At 40.5% G+C, this 17,500-nt stretch overlaps 1 protein-coding gene across 1 annotated transcript in view; it reads left to right on the top strand.

Annotated features, from left to right (window-relative positions):
* chs1 (chitin synthase 1) overlaps positions 1–17,500 on the top strand; it is a gene marked incomplete at both ends in the record, with an annotated part of 27,885 nt that overhangs the window by 1,216 nt on the left and 9,169 nt on the right. The window contains 20 exons of the mRNA XM_080423256.1: positions 5,312–5,447; positions 7,233–7,418; positions 7,763–7,964; positions 8,755–8,915; positions 9,879–9,954; positions 10,501–10,625; positions 10,811–10,988; positions 11,131–11,227; positions 11,399–11,495; positions 11,763–11,884; positions 11,987–12,082; positions 12,358–12,522; positions 12,769–12,916; positions 13,222–13,287; positions 13,661–13,836; positions 14,425–14,483; positions 14,731–14,931; positions 15,207–15,375; positions 15,709–15,824; positions 17,034–17,213. Of these exons, the coding sequence (XP_080279382.1) occupies positions 5,312–5,447; positions 7,233–7,418; positions 7,763–7,964; positions 8,755–8,915; positions 9,879–9,954; positions 10,501–10,625; positions 10,811–10,988; positions 11,131–11,227; positions 11,399–11,495; positions 11,763–11,884; positions 11,987–12,082; positions 12,358–12,522; positions 12,769–12,916; positions 13,222–13,287; positions 13,661–13,836; positions 14,425–14,483; positions 14,731–14,931; positions 15,207–15,375; positions 15,709–15,824; positions 17,034–17,213 (2,756 nt within the window). The remainder of the gene's footprint in view (positions 1–5,311; positions 5,448–7,232; positions 7,419–7,762; positions 7,965–8,754; positions 8,916–9,878; positions 9,955–10,500; positions 10,626–10,810; positions 10,989–11,130; positions 11,228–11,398; positions 11,496–11,762; positions 11,885–11,986; positions 12,083–12,357; positions 12,523–12,768; positions 12,917–13,221; positions 13,288–13,660; positions 13,837–14,424; positions 14,484–14,730; positions 14,932–15,206; positions 15,376–15,708; positions 15,825–17,033; positions 17,214–17,500) is intronic.

A 17,500-nucleotide genomic window follows, 5' to 3' on the forward strand; every position in this document is an offset into this window, starting at 1 on the left:
TTAGCAGTTTCAGCAGTTATAGCAGCTTCAGCACTCTTATTGAGACCTTCCTGTAAGCGCAAGCAATAGCTTGATTTAATGTGAATGCATTTTCTGATTGACTGAATGACCACACAACAACTAGATGTTATAAGCTGATGCTTTACCTGTGTAACTTTACTAAAGGCGCAATCATAGTTGCCCTCGACCTCAGGCAACGACGAACGCAATAGCGTTGTATTTAGGGTATTATAATAATAATATTATAATAGGGTTGTATTTGCTTAGGGGGATCAGGGGGGTCCATGCCACTTCTTTTGATGGTTAGGGATATGTTTTAGGCCTATCCTTCTGGTCCTTTTGGGAAATGTAGACTGTCTGATATGTTTGATATTTATATTTGATAATATCACAATTGAACCACTTGAACACATCCCTATTCTGCGCATTTCATAATAGGCAAACTTTCACCAAAAATAGAAGATCTACAAGCTCACAATTCATCACATTAGTGACATTACGGCACATCGTGAGGTTGTACTGTAGAATGGCTATTTTGGGCGGAGACATTTGAAGGAGTGGGCCAAGGATAGAGCCCTGGGGGACCCCGATCAACTAATTATATAGAGCTTAAGCGGTTAACAATTTAATTTAAAATTTATGTTAACCACATTACGTTTTTAATAAAATAATTGCTAAAATAGCTAATCTACAAGTCATGCTGCGATGTGTTGTTAACTTGTAGATCGGCTATTTTCGTTATTTGTCCTATGAAGAGGTACTGTATGTACGGTTTAAGACTTTAAGTGGTTAAGAAAATGTCCTCCATTTGTTTTTATTTAATCTTTTATATCAGTTATCACACTCCTTTTATCACTCCCCTCACCCAGGGGACAATTTCATTTCACCGTTGTTTACAAGGTCTGATTGCAGGAACAACAATCATCATAGCGACAAAACAATACATACACAAAAAGATGTCTAGAACACAAGTGCAAATGGAGTGTTATTCACAAGCTGTTTGTAGAAATGTCATTAAATTATGCAGTTTTAAAACGGTTTAAAAATATTGATATTTATGTGACAAAAGTGATAAAACTTGTGATTAAAAAAACAGTATAGTCCTTGCACCACGCTACCCCATAAGCCAGCTGCTCCACTTCCTTTCAATAAACACTCCAGTTTATATAAAATATTCACCATTATTAAGGGAATGATTATTATAAAATCCTATCTGACTGACTTGTAATAAAAGTACTGGATCAACAGGTTTCGGTTTGGTATGATATGATATACTGAAAACGGTTAATTACACCATGTCAATGATTCCTTTATTGCCCTTTATTGCCATCCCAGACGTCATGGCTGTAGACAGTAATGCCACAGGGATCTGTACTTTATCCCCTCCTTTTCTCACTCTACACCAAATCTCTTCTTGGCCTGAAATATAGATGTAGCTAATCTACAGGCTTCAGACGCATGTTTTCGTCAATGATGTAGTAGTATGAAGTATGACTTGGCTCAAGTGGTTAAATGATGAGTGGCACGAATACATTATGCCCAACAACTGTAATTTATTTCTAAAGCCGAATACAAGATCTGGCTCCCGAAAGATTTTTCCCGAACGTATTTTATCATCCAAAGTTCTTTATGGCATGAGACTTAGGCTACTGTAAGCTTAATGGAAAAAATATATCTCTGTGTATACTAAATTATCTCTAAGGTCTGTCTAAAAATATAATATACACTGAATTTAGATTGTAGAAATGTTTAGCTAAATAAATCTCTGTAGGCCTACCTTATGTCATAACATGACCAAGTCACTCCCACAACTAGGAACCCTAGAATCAAGCTTAGGTAAGCCTATATGATCACAAGAAAAAATGCCTTACTTCATTGACATTAACATGGAATCTTTCTTCCCAGAATGTGAAACTGAATGTTGGAACAATGTGGAATGTGGAACAAAGTATCAATGTTGATACCAGACTATGTCACCGTAACCAGTTAAGAGGGAGTGTGTAATGCAGTAAGAACTAATTAATAATGTGGATTCAGAGAAGGCTACCTCTGTCAAAACGTGCAACAATTAGTGTGGGTCAAAAGGAAATTTACAGAGGGGAAATTAATTTAAAATGAATTAATTGCATAAGTTAAAAAACGTATAGGGTGTAATGAGAGAGCAGGAATTGGTCTACTCTACACAAAGGAGTATCCAGCTCAGTGGCTTGGCGGTTAGAGTGTCCACCCTGAGGTTCGACCCCCGGCAGGGTCAAACCAAAGACTATAACAATGAGACCCAAGGGTTGGATTCGGGGTAAAGCCCTGCGACATACTAGCGTCATGTCCATAGCGTGTACACCATGCTGCCTCACGCTATAGAAACAGGAGATAGGCTTCTGCCCTATGGGCCACATGGCTCAGCAAAGCTTACTTACACAGACTTTATTCATTCAAACCAAATCCAAGCTTAATTTATCATTTGTTGCACGAATACATGAATCCAATGTTTGTTAAGCGTCACAGTTGTCCTATCCTATATTAAAATTGGCTTAAGGGAGGACCACTTCGTCACACCCATGTGACTATGACTCAGCCATAACCATATAAGGAGTTCCCAATGCAGCTACGCCCAAATATGGAATGTGCCGTCATGGCATCAGGCGCAAACAAATCAGTCAGCTCCATACATTATACTGATGACATCAGGGATCTCCATAGGCATAAAAGGGACAAGGACTGACAGATACAGAGATCTCCAAATATGGGCATATCTGTCGGATCGGCGGTGCGACATAGGTGTGAGGGCCGCGTAGCAGCCCGAACCTCTATTAATGTATAACCACAAATTGTGTACTCCTAAGCAGCCAGCACCCTACTGTACATCCAAGGACATCCACAAGTTAAATGTTAAATGGTCTGCAATTTCTTTAAAAAGAAGAGCCTAAAACGAAAAGAAGAGCTGAAAAGCCTAACCATACTTAATTGCATGAACCCTAGCATCCCCATTCTGGGCATGTCATAATAGGTGAACATTTTGCAAAAATAGCAGATCTACAACCTCACAACATGTTGAAAAGGGAGGAGGCCCGTACAGGGGACCCCGGTCAATGAAGTATAGTGGTTAAGTTAAAACAAATGGTAATGAGTGCTCTTTGAAATACACTACTTTAGAAACTAAAAACATAGTAGCCTATACATAAGGTTTTCTATAAAATAAAAAATGCCACAATGTAAACACATCACACCAGCGGCTCAACTCACGCACACAGCAGGAATCCAATTGGGCACAAATGTCATTACAGGGCAACAGAAATCAATAAATAGACATTTAACAACAAAATATATAAATGTAAATGTGGGAACTGCGCATGTTGAAAATGGAATGGTTGAGGATGGCACATTATTCTAAATACGGTGTAGCAACAGCTACTCATGCTGCAACAGTAACTCACTCAGTCAGTCTGCCAAGCGTGCCATGGGTGAATTTATGCTTCTTTGAACTTCCATAGTTTACACAAGCCTCCTATCAACAGGGTAATTAAGTTATTGCAGTGTGAGGAGAACACGAATAAGCTACACATCTAACAGGAGAACAAATAAAGAACATAGTTTTGATATGGCGCTTATTAAATGTTTTTTATTGTTCACTGTGCGTGTGTGCGTGTGTGGGTGGGTGTGGACTACTGGACTACTTAGGAGCTGCAAATTTCGCTGTGATGATCATGATAGTGAAATCGCCCAGTGGGGTGAAATATTATTGAACTGTAACCTAGCGGGTTCAGGAGCTTGTAGAGCGCTGCTCCAGCTTAACTACAGAGCAGTGTTATTGGATAGTTGCTAAGGTAATATCAAAGTCAAACATCACAATGGCAGACCAATAAGGAAGGGCATAGATAGTCATCCAAAGTACCATCAAGGGTGAATGCACGTCAATCACGTTATTACTCTCTTGATAATAACGAGACAGGGACTGGACTGGGGAGGAGTGTGGGTGGGATAGATACTGTAGGATGGGTTCATGTTAGGGCAGCAGTCTAAATACTTGCTCACTTATCTACTTAAACCCTATACTCAGTTGACCGGATTCTCAAGGGCTCTATACTAGGCCCCCTCATGTTTTCACTCTACACTAAATATCTTCACCGAAAATAGCCAATCTACAAGCTTGGCGTGTTGTGAGCTTTGAGATCTGCACATTTTAATGTTTGTCCCAGTATAGGGATGCTAGGGTTCAGGTGGTTAAGAACTACCTCAGACAGTGTTGGTTTATGGGTTGGTGACTTGAGGGTATTATTATCACATCTGCACTGCTTATTAACACTGCTGGTGCCCTTGAGCATGACGCTGTGCAGACAACTCCTGCGGAGCACTACCAGCTTATACACAATGACCATTTCTTGGGAAATGTGCATGCGTGAGTGAGTGCAAGTGTGTGTGTGTGTGTGTGTGTGTGTGTGTGTGTGTGTGTGTGTGTGTGTGTGTGGTGAAGTGGGGTAAACTTGTGTAAACTGGCTGATAAAGCACTATATTGTATGTGTTAGCGCTTCTTAGAGGTGACTATGATCCAAATTCGCAATGAAGACCTTTTCCATGTCATACAATGTGCTGCTGTCATATCTGTTGGCTATTATAATTATATTATTTATCTATTTACTTTTATATGGTAGGCATCTGTTTTTCGTGTGTGCGTGTTCTTTGACATGTGTCATCATGTAATCATCTCAATGTTCTCAGCAACATTATGCTCCATCCACGCCCTGATAATACCGTCACCATCCCATCATCTTGATGTCTCATAACATCATAACTGAGCAGATGTTACCCTGCAATAAATCAGTGTGATAACTAAACTAAGCTAATGTGCATCCAATGCAATCAAAATGATGCGTTGGTTATTTTTGTTGATCAGGTTCAAATAGCAATAGGAATGTAACGATACCGGCCATACATCGTATTGGCCCATATTCGCCTTGTTGACTGCCACTGGGATATTGGCAAATAAGAGGAGATATCTTTATGTAGCTGTGCTGCTATAAGGCGAGAGAGAATCTTTTTCATGCTGAAGATAAAAGATCATAATCAGCATCGAGTGATTCTGCCCAGAATGTCACAATCGGTGTATCGCTAACAATTACCAATATTACAATGTAAAAGTATTATTTAGAATTGGATCCAAAATACTTATTTTGTGTGTGTGTGTGTGTGTGTGTGTGTGTGTGTGTGTGTGTGTGTGTGTGTGTGTGTGTGTGTGTGTGTGTGTGTGTGTGTGTGTGTGTGTGTGTGTGTGTGTGTGTGTGTGTGTGTGCGTACGCTGTACCTTACCTATCAGAGATACATGGGATCCGTTCCAGTTGAACCCCATAGGAGCTGAGAAAGAGCAGAAGAGAAGGTGTTTCCAACTGGCCCAGTATCTAGTAGCTGTAATAGTTGGGTTGGCTGTCCTGACCAGTGCAGTCATAGCTAAGGTAAAATGACTAATCTACTCATTCTGAATACAGTATGTATGCATCTGTCTGTCTGTCTGTCTATATGTCCCTCAATCCATCTGCCTCACTTAGTTCAAACCCTTGTTACACTGAGGGTGGTTTGTGTGGTGATGTGGGAAATGCAAACACCTTTAACCTTCAACCTGGTGTCCCAATTTGGCGCATCGTTATAGGAGAACGTTAGGTTTTCAAAAAGTTTCATTTTCGCCATGTGACACCGTTGCACAGCACAAGATGAAATAGGGCTTTCAGTGGTTAATCTCAGACCTACATTGCTAAATTCCCAGTGTCCAGTCTGAACCACAACCTTTAAAAGCAGGAAGCTGAGCCCAACTTTGTCGACAATTACACATTTTAGTCAAACAGTAATTCATGTCTAAAGTAATTCAGTTCATAAAAACCTGTTCAGGTGACATAAGCAACTCTCACTGGAATGCTGACCACCATGTACTACAGTACATGGCATGTACTGTTATTATGGTAGGGCAGTGTCCAGGACACGTTATCACTTTGTACCAAATCTCTGTCCAGCCGTTTCCATGTCTGTCTATAATGTTTACACTCTTTCTCAGTCTTTTTTTCACCATCCTATCAACTTGATTACTGTATCATGACATTATAACTGTGCAGATGTTGCCCTGTAATAAATGTGTTGTCTATTGTTCATGCTGAACCATAACCATAAGTTAAGTCAAGTTTGCAAATGTTTCACATCGGGCTGTTATAGCGCCACCAGGAGGCACATTTTTGCAAAATATTTTTTTTTAAATATTACTCGTAAAGATTTTGTCCAAACATCATGCACATCGGTTCACATTATCTCTATAGTCATGTGATCAAGACGGATCTGTCAGATTTTTCATATTCCATCCTGATTGGCTAAGATTGACTTCTACTACCTGGCCTGGCGGATACCAGTTCTCAGAGGAGCACATTTTTTATGTTTCGTTTATAAAAATCTGTTCAGAAGTCATAAGGAACCATATCTCTCACTGATATGCAGACCATCCCTTTGGCAACATGCACTCTGTATTATTGTTATTTATGGTAGGGCAGTGTCCACCACACTTTATCACTTTGTACCAACCCTCTCTCTGTCCAGCTGTTCTCTTTCTCTTCTCAGTCTGTGAGAAGGAGAAAGACATAGACATAGAGAGGGAAAACAAAAAAGGAAGAGGTAGAGATAGAGATAAAGCAATAACAAACAACACAATGCAAAGAGGGCTTTGTAGAGAGACGATGAGAGATTTCAACAGTGTAAAAGTTAGTCAGAGATACTAACTCTCATATCCCATTATACAAAACTACAACGATCTTTCAGTTTTCTTCCTTGTCTGTGACCGATCAAAGCTGTTGATTTGTTGTCAAACTTCCTTGTTAGAATGAGTGGCTATCATCATGACAACATGACAAAACATTCAATTCTCCTTGATAATAAACTGGAAACCTATGCCAAGATTAACAATTTACAGTTAATGACTAACATTTATTCACCGTCCCCAACAAAATGTTAGCTAGTTAACTGTACCATTTCTGTCACTGTTCAATTCTGGGGTTCAGAAACACATTAAGCCACACATTTTGCCGTCCTTTTTCCCATAGCAGACGTGTGAGACTAAATCTCTTTGTTTTATAGTCCAAAACATCACATAATATGTTGTTCATATTATGAACAACATGACCAAAGAGTTTCAGCCCATGAGATGTAGATGACCGTATGGGTTAACTTAATCATGCTCATGTTCTAAACCTCTTTCCAATCAGGGCTCGCTATTGGTGCTGTCTACACTGTCCAGTGACTATTCCATGCGTAGCCCAAAAGAAAAACAGTTCTACATGCTGATGCTGGTGTTTTGCCTTGTCTGCCCCAACTTCCTGGTGTTTCTCAAGTCACTGTGGAGGTGTGCCTTCAAGAATTTTGTACAGCCCAACATGAAAACCATGGGAAGTGTAAGTGTTCACCACATACAGTACAGCTAGTTCAATTCAATGCATCTTATTGCCTTTGCAGGTGCGCCAACATTGAGTTTGCAACTCCCAGTCAATGCACCATGCACACTTAAAGTGCTACTTCAGCATTTTACTGTTACAGTAGTTACTTGGGTTATCTCTTATTCACCATAATGTGAGATAAAAACCATAATTATGAAACTATTTGGGAGTAACATAATCAAATGTGCATCATGGACTGTGTCAAATATGTAGTACTGCATCTTTGACACAGTCCATCGTAACGTGGGTCTGTGCAGTGTGCCCATGCATTGCTTTTAATATAACATTACCTTATCTTCCAGATTTGTGCCATTGAGTGCCTGGTCTCTCTGGGAACCTCTATCCTGGTGCTTATCGTCATGCCTCAGTTTGACTGTTTGACTAATCTCTTCATCACCGGGGGAGTCTGTATGATGTCTTCTGTGCTACAAATAGTATTCAGACTCCAGAGAGAAACATGGAAAATAGTGTTTCCTATCTGCTCGCTCATCCTTGTACTAACTGGTAACATTACCTTTCTTTACCAGCTACTGTAGCATACTTGTTGTTTGTGTGACTAACATACACTCTCACACTCACCAAGTGAATAAACAAACCAAATCACACTATAGTAGACTGGTCCATCATTACTGGATGTTATGTGTCCAGTAACGCATAACTAACTAAATAACTAATAATTCATCAAATCTAACTAAAATGCCCATATGATACTCCTATTGTTTAGCATCATCATAATGCCCTCTCCAGGTCAAGGTTAGAGATACAATATTGCACAATCTAATCTACAATAAACAAACAAAAACAGATCAATTCCAGGTTTCATTTGGTGAGGAATTGGCGTTCAATAAACACTAGAACTACACTGATATCTGATTATGTTAGCACACGTTTTTAACACTTAAAGGAGGATTTTCAACCTTATGTGGACCTCGCTAATGATCATTATAAGATGGCATTTCTGTCTACTCACTCGTCTCAAACTTTACATTTTGTATTGATGCAACATACTTTCAGTGAACAAAAATTCCAGGAACATATATAACAATATTTATGTTCCTGGAATTTTAGTACACTGAAAGTTTCTATTAGCTTGGAATCCCATAGATAATGTCAAGTAGGAAATGGTACCATTTTATAATTATGTTTATTGGGTGTTTATTGTGATGTGTTGGCTGTAAGAAGGGTAGTTTGATAATGTGCTTGTCTTAAGTTTCTAACTATTATACTTTAAATGACTTTTATCTAACTAACTAACTAACGAACTAACTAACTAACTAACCAACCATCCAACCAGGTTACTGCCTCCTTTGTGTGGACTACTATGTCCGTGTGGACTCATTTGTGGACAATCAGAAGAATGACTGTTTCATTTACGTTGGAGTTGGAATTTTCGCATCGATCCTCGTTTCCCTCTGCTGGTGGGAAAACCCAGTGCAGGCTGCCAACAGCATGCAGGTAGGACCAGTGGTGTAAAGTAACTGAGCACATTTACTCAAGTACTGTACTTAAGTACAATTTTGAGAGTATTTCCAATTTTCCGTACTTTTACTTCAACTCCATTACATCTCAAAGGCAAATGTTATACTTTTACTCCACTACAAATATTTGAAACTTTAGTTACTACATACATTAACCACTTCAGCCCTAGGCTATAAACATTTCGGCCATTTGAAAATAGCCGATCTGATCAAAATAGCCGCGAGCTTGTAGATTGGCTATTTTCAAAAGATTTGTATACATTTGAAAAGTTGTGAAATGGGACATTCTACAATTTACATAATGAGTACTGTCTACTTTTTGTACTTCAAGTACATTTTGATACCAATACTTTTTAATTCCGGACTTTTACTTGTAACCGAGTATTTCTACATTGCAGTATTGATACTTTTACTTAAGTAAAATATTTGAGTACTTTTTCCACCACTGGGTAGGACATGTCAACACACCTGCACCCAATTTAATTTAATTGTATTTTTTTGACATGCTCCTTGAACATGGGGAACAGAGGTTTGTTTGGGCCACTGGGTTGCTAGAAAAAGAGGGCTGGTGAAGCAAATTAAGTGGAAAATGTTAAAGCCTTTGTATACCATGGTTCCAACTAAGTTTTGAGTTCTGCAGCAGAGTAAATAAACGTTATAAAAAAAATACCCATGACTAAAGCCTAAAGTTAATTGTTTCTTTGCAGGCTAGTCATTTTATGCATGAATCATTGCTGTAATTTTCTTAAATCATTTTCCATAAAATTATTTATGACAATTAACAAGCTGCCACAATGCCAAGGAATACTTTGGTAAAGTAAACCATAAACTCACAGATGCATGCAGAAAGTTCAAATTGTGAAGACAATTCCATGTATGAATGTTGATATCTCCTCAGTCTTAATATGCTCTCTCTCTCTCTCTCTCTCTCTCTCTGCAGGAAGTTTTGTCAGAGTTAGATGGATTCAGGGACTTTGTGTTTGTCATCACTAGCATTTTACGGATACTGGTGATAGGTAAGCATGTCACTTTGCCAAATCCCTTATAGGCTACTAGGGCTTCCGACCCACCAGTGGAGTTACTTTTGGATCAGGAACAGAACTTCTCAATACATTGTAAAAAAGAAAGAAAATATATATTGTTCTTTAACAATACACAATTCCATATTTCAGTCTTCAAACATACATTACTAATGACCAAATGAAACAGATGAGGCATGTCAACATCATACATATTCTACATCACATACATAACACATTTTATATATACCATTCAAAATAATATTACAATTCACCCGCTGTGAATATCTGTTGTCAGTCACAAATAGTGAATGGAATTGTATTGAAAATAAATTGATTATGTTGTAACCCTCGCCTTATAATTGTGTCAAGAAAGTAGGCCTATGCATGCATGTTTTTCCTCTAGCCTGGCTGCCCCATACTGGTTTACTCAGTTCTGTCCTTTGTTCTCTGTTCAGTTAGGTATGGTTTTTATACTGTCATTCCATTCTATTCTGTTCAACATTATACTGTGCTTACTATCATATCATATTGCATTAATAGGAGCAGTGTACCTGCTCTATCATGCTGTGATCCAGGACTCTATCACCTGGTCTGACTTCAACCTGCAGGGTGATGATGGGGATTGGGAACTGCTGGAGATAGGACTGGGCCTGTTCTTCTTACAGGTAGGTGGCTGAATATAGGGAGAAGACAGACAGACAGACAGACAGACAGACAGACAGACAGACAGACAGACAGACAGACAGACAGACAGACAGACAGACAGACAGACAGACAGACTGACTGACTAATCGGTCGATCGTCGACCGACCGACCGATTGATCGATCGATTGATTTTCCTTCATCTCAGGCATTCTGCTCAGCAGCATGTCATTGGTTTGGAGTGGTGGCATGTAAGATCCATTCAGTCAGGATGAGTTTTGCTCTGCCAGTAACCAGCACTGGGCCTACAGTGCTGCTAGTGGGGATTATTCTCTTCCTAACCCAAGCAAATGAACTGGATGGACACAAGTACGAAAGCATAATGGGTGAGTTATGATCTATTAATTTGTATGTTTATTTTTTTATGTATGCTTTAATTGTGTTTAACTCTTTAATTTAGTTTATATTATTATTATTATTATTATTATTATTATTATTATTATTATTATTATTATTTTCTATTCCCAGAGTTTTGTGACAGCCTGGTCTATATCAGTCATAAGAACACCACTCCAGTGGTCCTGTTAGAGATCACCAGGAGCATCTGTCGAACCTCTCTTAACAGGTCTGTGTGCGTGTGTGCTTGTGTGCGTGTGTGCTTGCGTGCGTGCAAAATTATCCATGGTGGTACAGCATATACATGTTGGTGTGTGTGCATGGGGCAGTGAGTTATTTGGTGTTTGTTTCACAAAATAAAATGGATTGATGTATTGATAAATGCATTCGATACATACAGCTCCTACCTTCAATGGCCTTTTTGCATGTTGGCCCTGGAGGGAGTGTGTATGTGGTTGGGCTTCGTCACATGTACCCTCTACGTCTGGAAGATCAAGGTATACACACACACACACACACACACACACACACACACACACACACACACACACACACACACACACACACACACACACACACACACACACACACACACACACACACTACACATTATGGAAGATTGTATTGCTGGGTCACAGATCACCAACCCATCTATGAATCAAGTAAGCATTTTTACTATATCGATTTCGGTGAGACATGGGGGGTCTACTGGTGGTTACTATTAGACACGCAGAATAACAAGTATGTTTCTGTACATCTCTCAGGTCCAACGTATAGAGAGAACCTCTCAGCTGTTTGTTCGTCGTCTCTATGAGTCATCGTTCATCGACCTATCCCTGCTTCTCAACACAAAGATGAAAGTGGTCCGTGCCCGTAACCAGGAGAGGTGAGGCTTCATCATTAGTAACATCACAGAACATTTTCACATTTATTTAATATTTAACTAGAATGCATGTAGACTTTAGAATAACTCTCCTCTCCTCTCCAGCCATGATGACATAGAGAACTGTGTCATCTATCTATGTGCCACAATGTGGCATGAGACATATGACGAGATGCTAAAGATCCTCACGTCCATGTTCAGGTTGGCACTACTACTATATTGACAACTACACATCTGTTGGCTATATACTAATCTCTCAAGAACAGATTCAGGGCAAAAGTGAAAAACGCTGGGGGCGCTGTTTTTCCTTTTTATTTGACGATGGGTTCCCTGATTGGCTATATACAGACACAAGGGATTGTTTCTAATCTTGATAAACTTAACTGACATCGCAACAAAACATGAGACATGTCTCCAAGTATCATCGGCGTCCTTCATTTTTCTTATATGAAAATATCACAATTTCCTTTTCTCAGGCTGGACCGGTACCGAGGCGATCCCAAGGAGGAACATAAAGACTGTTTTGACTTTGAGTGTCACATTTATATGGACGATTCCTTTATGAAGGACAAGGACTCAGGAAAAAGACTGGTGAACGAATACGCTAATGACTTGATCCATGTCATCATAGAGGTTTACAGGTGAGATTTTCTGCCTGTGTGTGTGTGTGTGTGTGTGTGTGTGTGTGTGTGTGTGTGTGTGTGTGTGTGTGTGTGTGTGTGTGTGTGTGTGTGTGTGTGTGTGTGTGTGTGTGTGTGTGTGTGTGTGTGTGTGTGCGTGTGTGATCTGTCCCTTTGTATTTGTCTACATTATTTATTTATTTATTTATTATCCACCCACACATCCATTCATCTATCTATTCATCAATCCATTGCTCATCCATCCAGAGTTTTTACCAATAAAGAACCAGATGATGTGTCGATCTTTGAGACACCCTACGGAGGCAGGCTGATGTGCATAATGCCAGAGGGCAACATGCTGTACATTCACTTCAAAGACAAAGCCCTCATCAGGAACAAGAAGCGCTGGTCCCAGGTACAGTATGGGTGCAGCATCATCCTAGTGAAGTGGAATGGAACTGTTCAGCAGTTTAAAAACTTAAAAATCATCTGTGTTCATTTATCCATTTGTAACTCTGTGTGTACATTTCTACTCTCTCAGAGTATACTGTAAACACTGAGGAAACCTCAACTGAAAGTAAACAGTGATTGTTACAAAGCAAGGACATACATTAATTTGTCCTGAAGTGAATTTTATTTCCACTGGTCATTGTTATAATCTGATGATCAATATAAATAATCCTATATAAATAATCCTGTATGTTATTTGTGTGTATTCAGATTATGTACCTGTATTATCTACTGGGCTACAAGGGCTACATTGTCAAGAACCCCCAGAAAATCCAAGTAAGGCCATTCTTGTGTGTGTGTGTGTGTGTGTGTGTGTGTGTGTGTGTGTGTGTGTGTGTGTGTGTGTGTGTGTGTGTGTGTGTGTGTGTGTGTGTGTGTGTGTGTGTGTGTGTGTGTGTGTGTGTGTGTGTGTGTGTGTGCGCGCGCGCACGTAGAAATGTGTGTGTGTGCATTTGCTTGCTTGTAGGTTTGAGTACTTCTATATTCTAAGCACAAAAAACAATATTGTAGTACCACATCCCTATTTCTAAGTCTGACTATTATTTGTCTCACCTGTGCCTTTTGTGCATGTACAGCATACTGCACATGTCATGCATTATGTGTGTATACTGTTTAAAAAATGAGTGTTTTGCATGTACGTTCTGCACAGCGCCAGAATAATCCATGCAGAGCCAGTTTGATCTCTCTGGATGGAGAGAGTTTCCTGTTGCCTCAGTACGACAACGACACCAAGAGGAAATACATCTCAGACGAGAACACCTACATCATGGCTTTGGATGGAGACACCGACTTCCAGCCTAAAGCACTGATCCTGCTAGTAGACAGGTTAGTTAGCCAAACAATTATTTAACTAACTAACTAACTAACTAACTAACTAACTAACTAACTAACTAACCTATTGACCATCTGGTTTAGTGACTAACTGAACTACCATCTGCTCCACATTATAATTATTTTACTTATTGACTGATGTGCTAATTACTACAGTTGATGTTGTTAATACGGTCAGAAACATCTTAGTCAACAACTCTTTTAGAGACACTCTCTCCTATAGCTTTGACCTTGTTGATAGGTATGTTAGCCAGTTTGTTTTGTTCAGATTAGATTGTCAGAAGGTAAAACAGCTCATCATTTTATTACAATTATTTACTTTCTTAGAGCAGTGATTAGCAACACTGGCCCTCAGGGACGCTAGTTGATATCGCTTGTTTTCTATCCTGCCTGGTAGTTACTTGCATTCACCTGGCATCGCAGCTCAAGTCTAATTTATGCTTAAAAATGTAAAGTACTTAAAAAGTAATTGGTTTGTTTGTCTTTCACTTTGTTAAAAGTCTGTTATTGCATTTCTGAGTTAGTAATTCGGTGTGTCAGAAATAAAACCCCTGATCTCCAGAAACTGTTTGTGATTGACAGGTTGAGGATGTATGATAACGTAGGAGCAGCCTGTGGTAGAATACACCCAACTGGCATGGGTGAGTACAAATGTCCTGTCACTACCTAAAGATCTACCGACCAAGATACAAACCAAGAAGCTTAATTGACCTACTTACCTACAGTATCTAAAATGAACCTACCTGGCTAACTTCCTACAATCTATCTACCTACTGTACCTGCCTACCTATAGACCTACCTATCTGCCCTCCTACCAACCTTGCCAACATATAGTACAGTATGTAGCCTACCACACGACCTACCTGACCTACCTATGTTCCTAACCAGGTCCCATGGTGTGGTACCAGAAGTTTGAGTATGCAGTAGGCCACTGGCTCCAGAAGACATCAGAGCATGTGTTTGGCTCTGTGCTGTGCAGTCCAGGGTGCTTCAGCTTGTTCAGAGGGTCGGCCTTGATGGATGACAATGTGATGAAGAGATACACCACAACCGCAACCAGGGCCTCTGAATATGTCCAGTATGACCAAGGTCGGTAATGCACACTGATATGAACACACACACAAAATCAATAATACTATGATTAAAATAAAGGCTCCTGAATGTGAGTTGTACAATAAAGATTGGTAATGAATACATGCACGCGCACACAGATACATGTTCACACAACACAGTGTTGGATTCACACACAGCCTATCCTTACCACCCATTCCATATCGCTCTCTTTCATTTTCTTTATCTTTTGTTTCTGTCCTTCTCATCTCTTTTGCTCAATGAGATCTCTCTCTCTCTCTATATCTCCATAGGCGAAGACCGCTGGCTGTGTACGCTGTTACTTATGCAAGGGTGGCGTGTGGAGTACAATGCTGCATCAGACGCATACACCAACTCTCCACAGGAGTTCAAAGAGTTTTACAACCAGAGAAGGCGCTGGGGGCCTTCTACACTGGCTAACACACTGGATCTGCTGAGCAGGTCAATAGGATGGCTTAATGCTTTCTGTTATTATCCAAACCTGTGTCCCAAGCATATCTCGGGCACCGTCCGACCAACCGACTTCAACCTTGTGTGTCACTGAATCTGTGTGTGTGTGTGTGTGTGTGTGTGTGTGTGTGTGTGTGTGTGTGTGTGTGTGTGTGTGTGTGTGTGTGTGTGTGTGTGTGTGTGTGTGTGTGTGTGGGGGGGGGGGGGTGGCTACCCTGATTGGCCAACCCAACCCATTGGCTTCACGGATTGCTCAGGGACACATAGACATTATACGGTTGTTGTTATTATAGACTATCATTATGGTTGTGATTTGTATTCCAGTGGTCCGGAGACCGTGAAGAGGAACACCTCCATCTCCAGGCTGTATATCTTCTACCAGATGTTCACCGTGGGTTCTTCTATCCTGGGACCCGCCTCTGTGACGCTAATGATAGCAGGTACAGTAGCTTCAGTTCTCTGCTATGAAACGTCTGCGCTGTGACCCGCCTCTGTGTCCCTATTATCTGTTGTGCTCTCTTCTTTATCGTTGGCATGCCAATTAGGTCTTAGCTAGGTCTACAAGGAGTCTATACTCTATGCTCTTAACAAACTTGTTTTCCTAATTTGTAGTCGCTGAGGGAACAGGTGTCACTTTTACGTTTTCTTATTGTCTCCGCCAGGCCGAAAGGCATGGCCGAGCCCGAGACTATGTTTTGCACCCTGTCCGTCCGTCCGTCCGTCCGTGTGTGTGTGTGTCCGTCCGTCTGCCTGTGAGCAGCTAATCTCCCGCACCGTTGGCCCGGTCACTGCGAAACTGTGCACACACACTCCCTAGAGGCCAAGGAAAAACCTTTGCCCTGCATTTTTTTTCAGATTGGCCTGTTATAGCGCCACCAGGAGGCCGATTTGTGCAAAACATTTTTTTAAATATTACTCCTACAGATTCTGTCCAAAGATCACGCAAATCGGTACACAGTATCTCTATAGTCATGTGATCAACACAGATCTGTCAGATTTTTCATATTCCATCCTAATTGGCTAACATTGGCTTCCATAGTTTGCAGAAGTGCTCCGTTTTGAACAAAATGCCTCAAATCATGAACGCAGCGTGCAAATTCCGTGACATTTTGCACGCGCATTCCCACTAGGCCGTGGAAGAAATGCCACCCTTTTCACATTGGCCTGTTATAGCGCCACAAGCAGGTCTAATTTAGCAAAACAAATGTTTGGAACAAAATGCTTCAAATCATGAATGCAGTGTCCGATTGCCGTGAAAGGCCTAAGCAGAAATGGCACCCTTTTCACATTGTCCTATTATAGCGCCACCAGGAGGCCACAATAACCTACCTGACCTGGTGGAGACCTGTGCTCAGAGGAGCACTTTTTCTAGTTCTAGTCATGAGTTCAAAATGTAAATGCTTTAAGTAGAAACAACATTTTCTAATGCCATTGTCTGTCTGTCTGTCTGTCTGTCTGTCTGTCTGTCTGTCTGTCTGTCTGTCTGTCTGTCTGTCTGCCTGCCTGCCTGCCTGCCTGCCTGCCTGCCTGCCTGCCTGCCTGCCTGCCTGCCTGCCTGCCTGTCTGTCTGTCTGTCTGTCTGTCTGTCCGTCTATCCATCTATCTATTTATTATCTCTTATTGTCTCTCCCTCCTTCCCTCGCTCTCAGGTGCATTCCAGTTTGTTTTTAAGATGGCTGGTACTATCTCCATCCTCGTCTCATGTATTCCTCCGGTGTTCTACATAATCATCTGCTTTGTGACCAAGTCCAACACCCAGATAACCATCGCTGCCATTATGAGTGTTCTCTATGCATTCCTCATGACTGCATCATTCTTCTCCATCATCGGTGGGTAAACAGACATTCAATTTTTTGTTTTTGTTTTCTTAATCACCAGCAGCATCCCCTCCCTCCAATCATTGTTGGCATCACGGTACATAATAAATACTGTATATTTTTGTGACCAAATTTCTTGCCTTATTTAATGTAATTTTTTGGCAGGCAGACCGTAATATAGTCAAAATATTGTTATTCAATGTGTATATCTAGTGTATTGTATAATCCAGGACCATGACCCTGACTCACTGTGCTTCTCCATCAATTCCAACCCACCACACTGTGTGGTTAGAAATGAT

The sequence above is a fragment of the Gymnoscopelus braueri genome, assembly GCF_963280865.1.
Source record: "Gymnoscopelus braueri genome assembly, chromosome: 1".
In the NCBI taxonomy this organism is placed as follows: Eukaryota; Metazoa; Chordata; class Actinopteri; order Myctophiformes; family Myctophidae; genus Gymnoscopelus; species Gymnoscopelus braueri.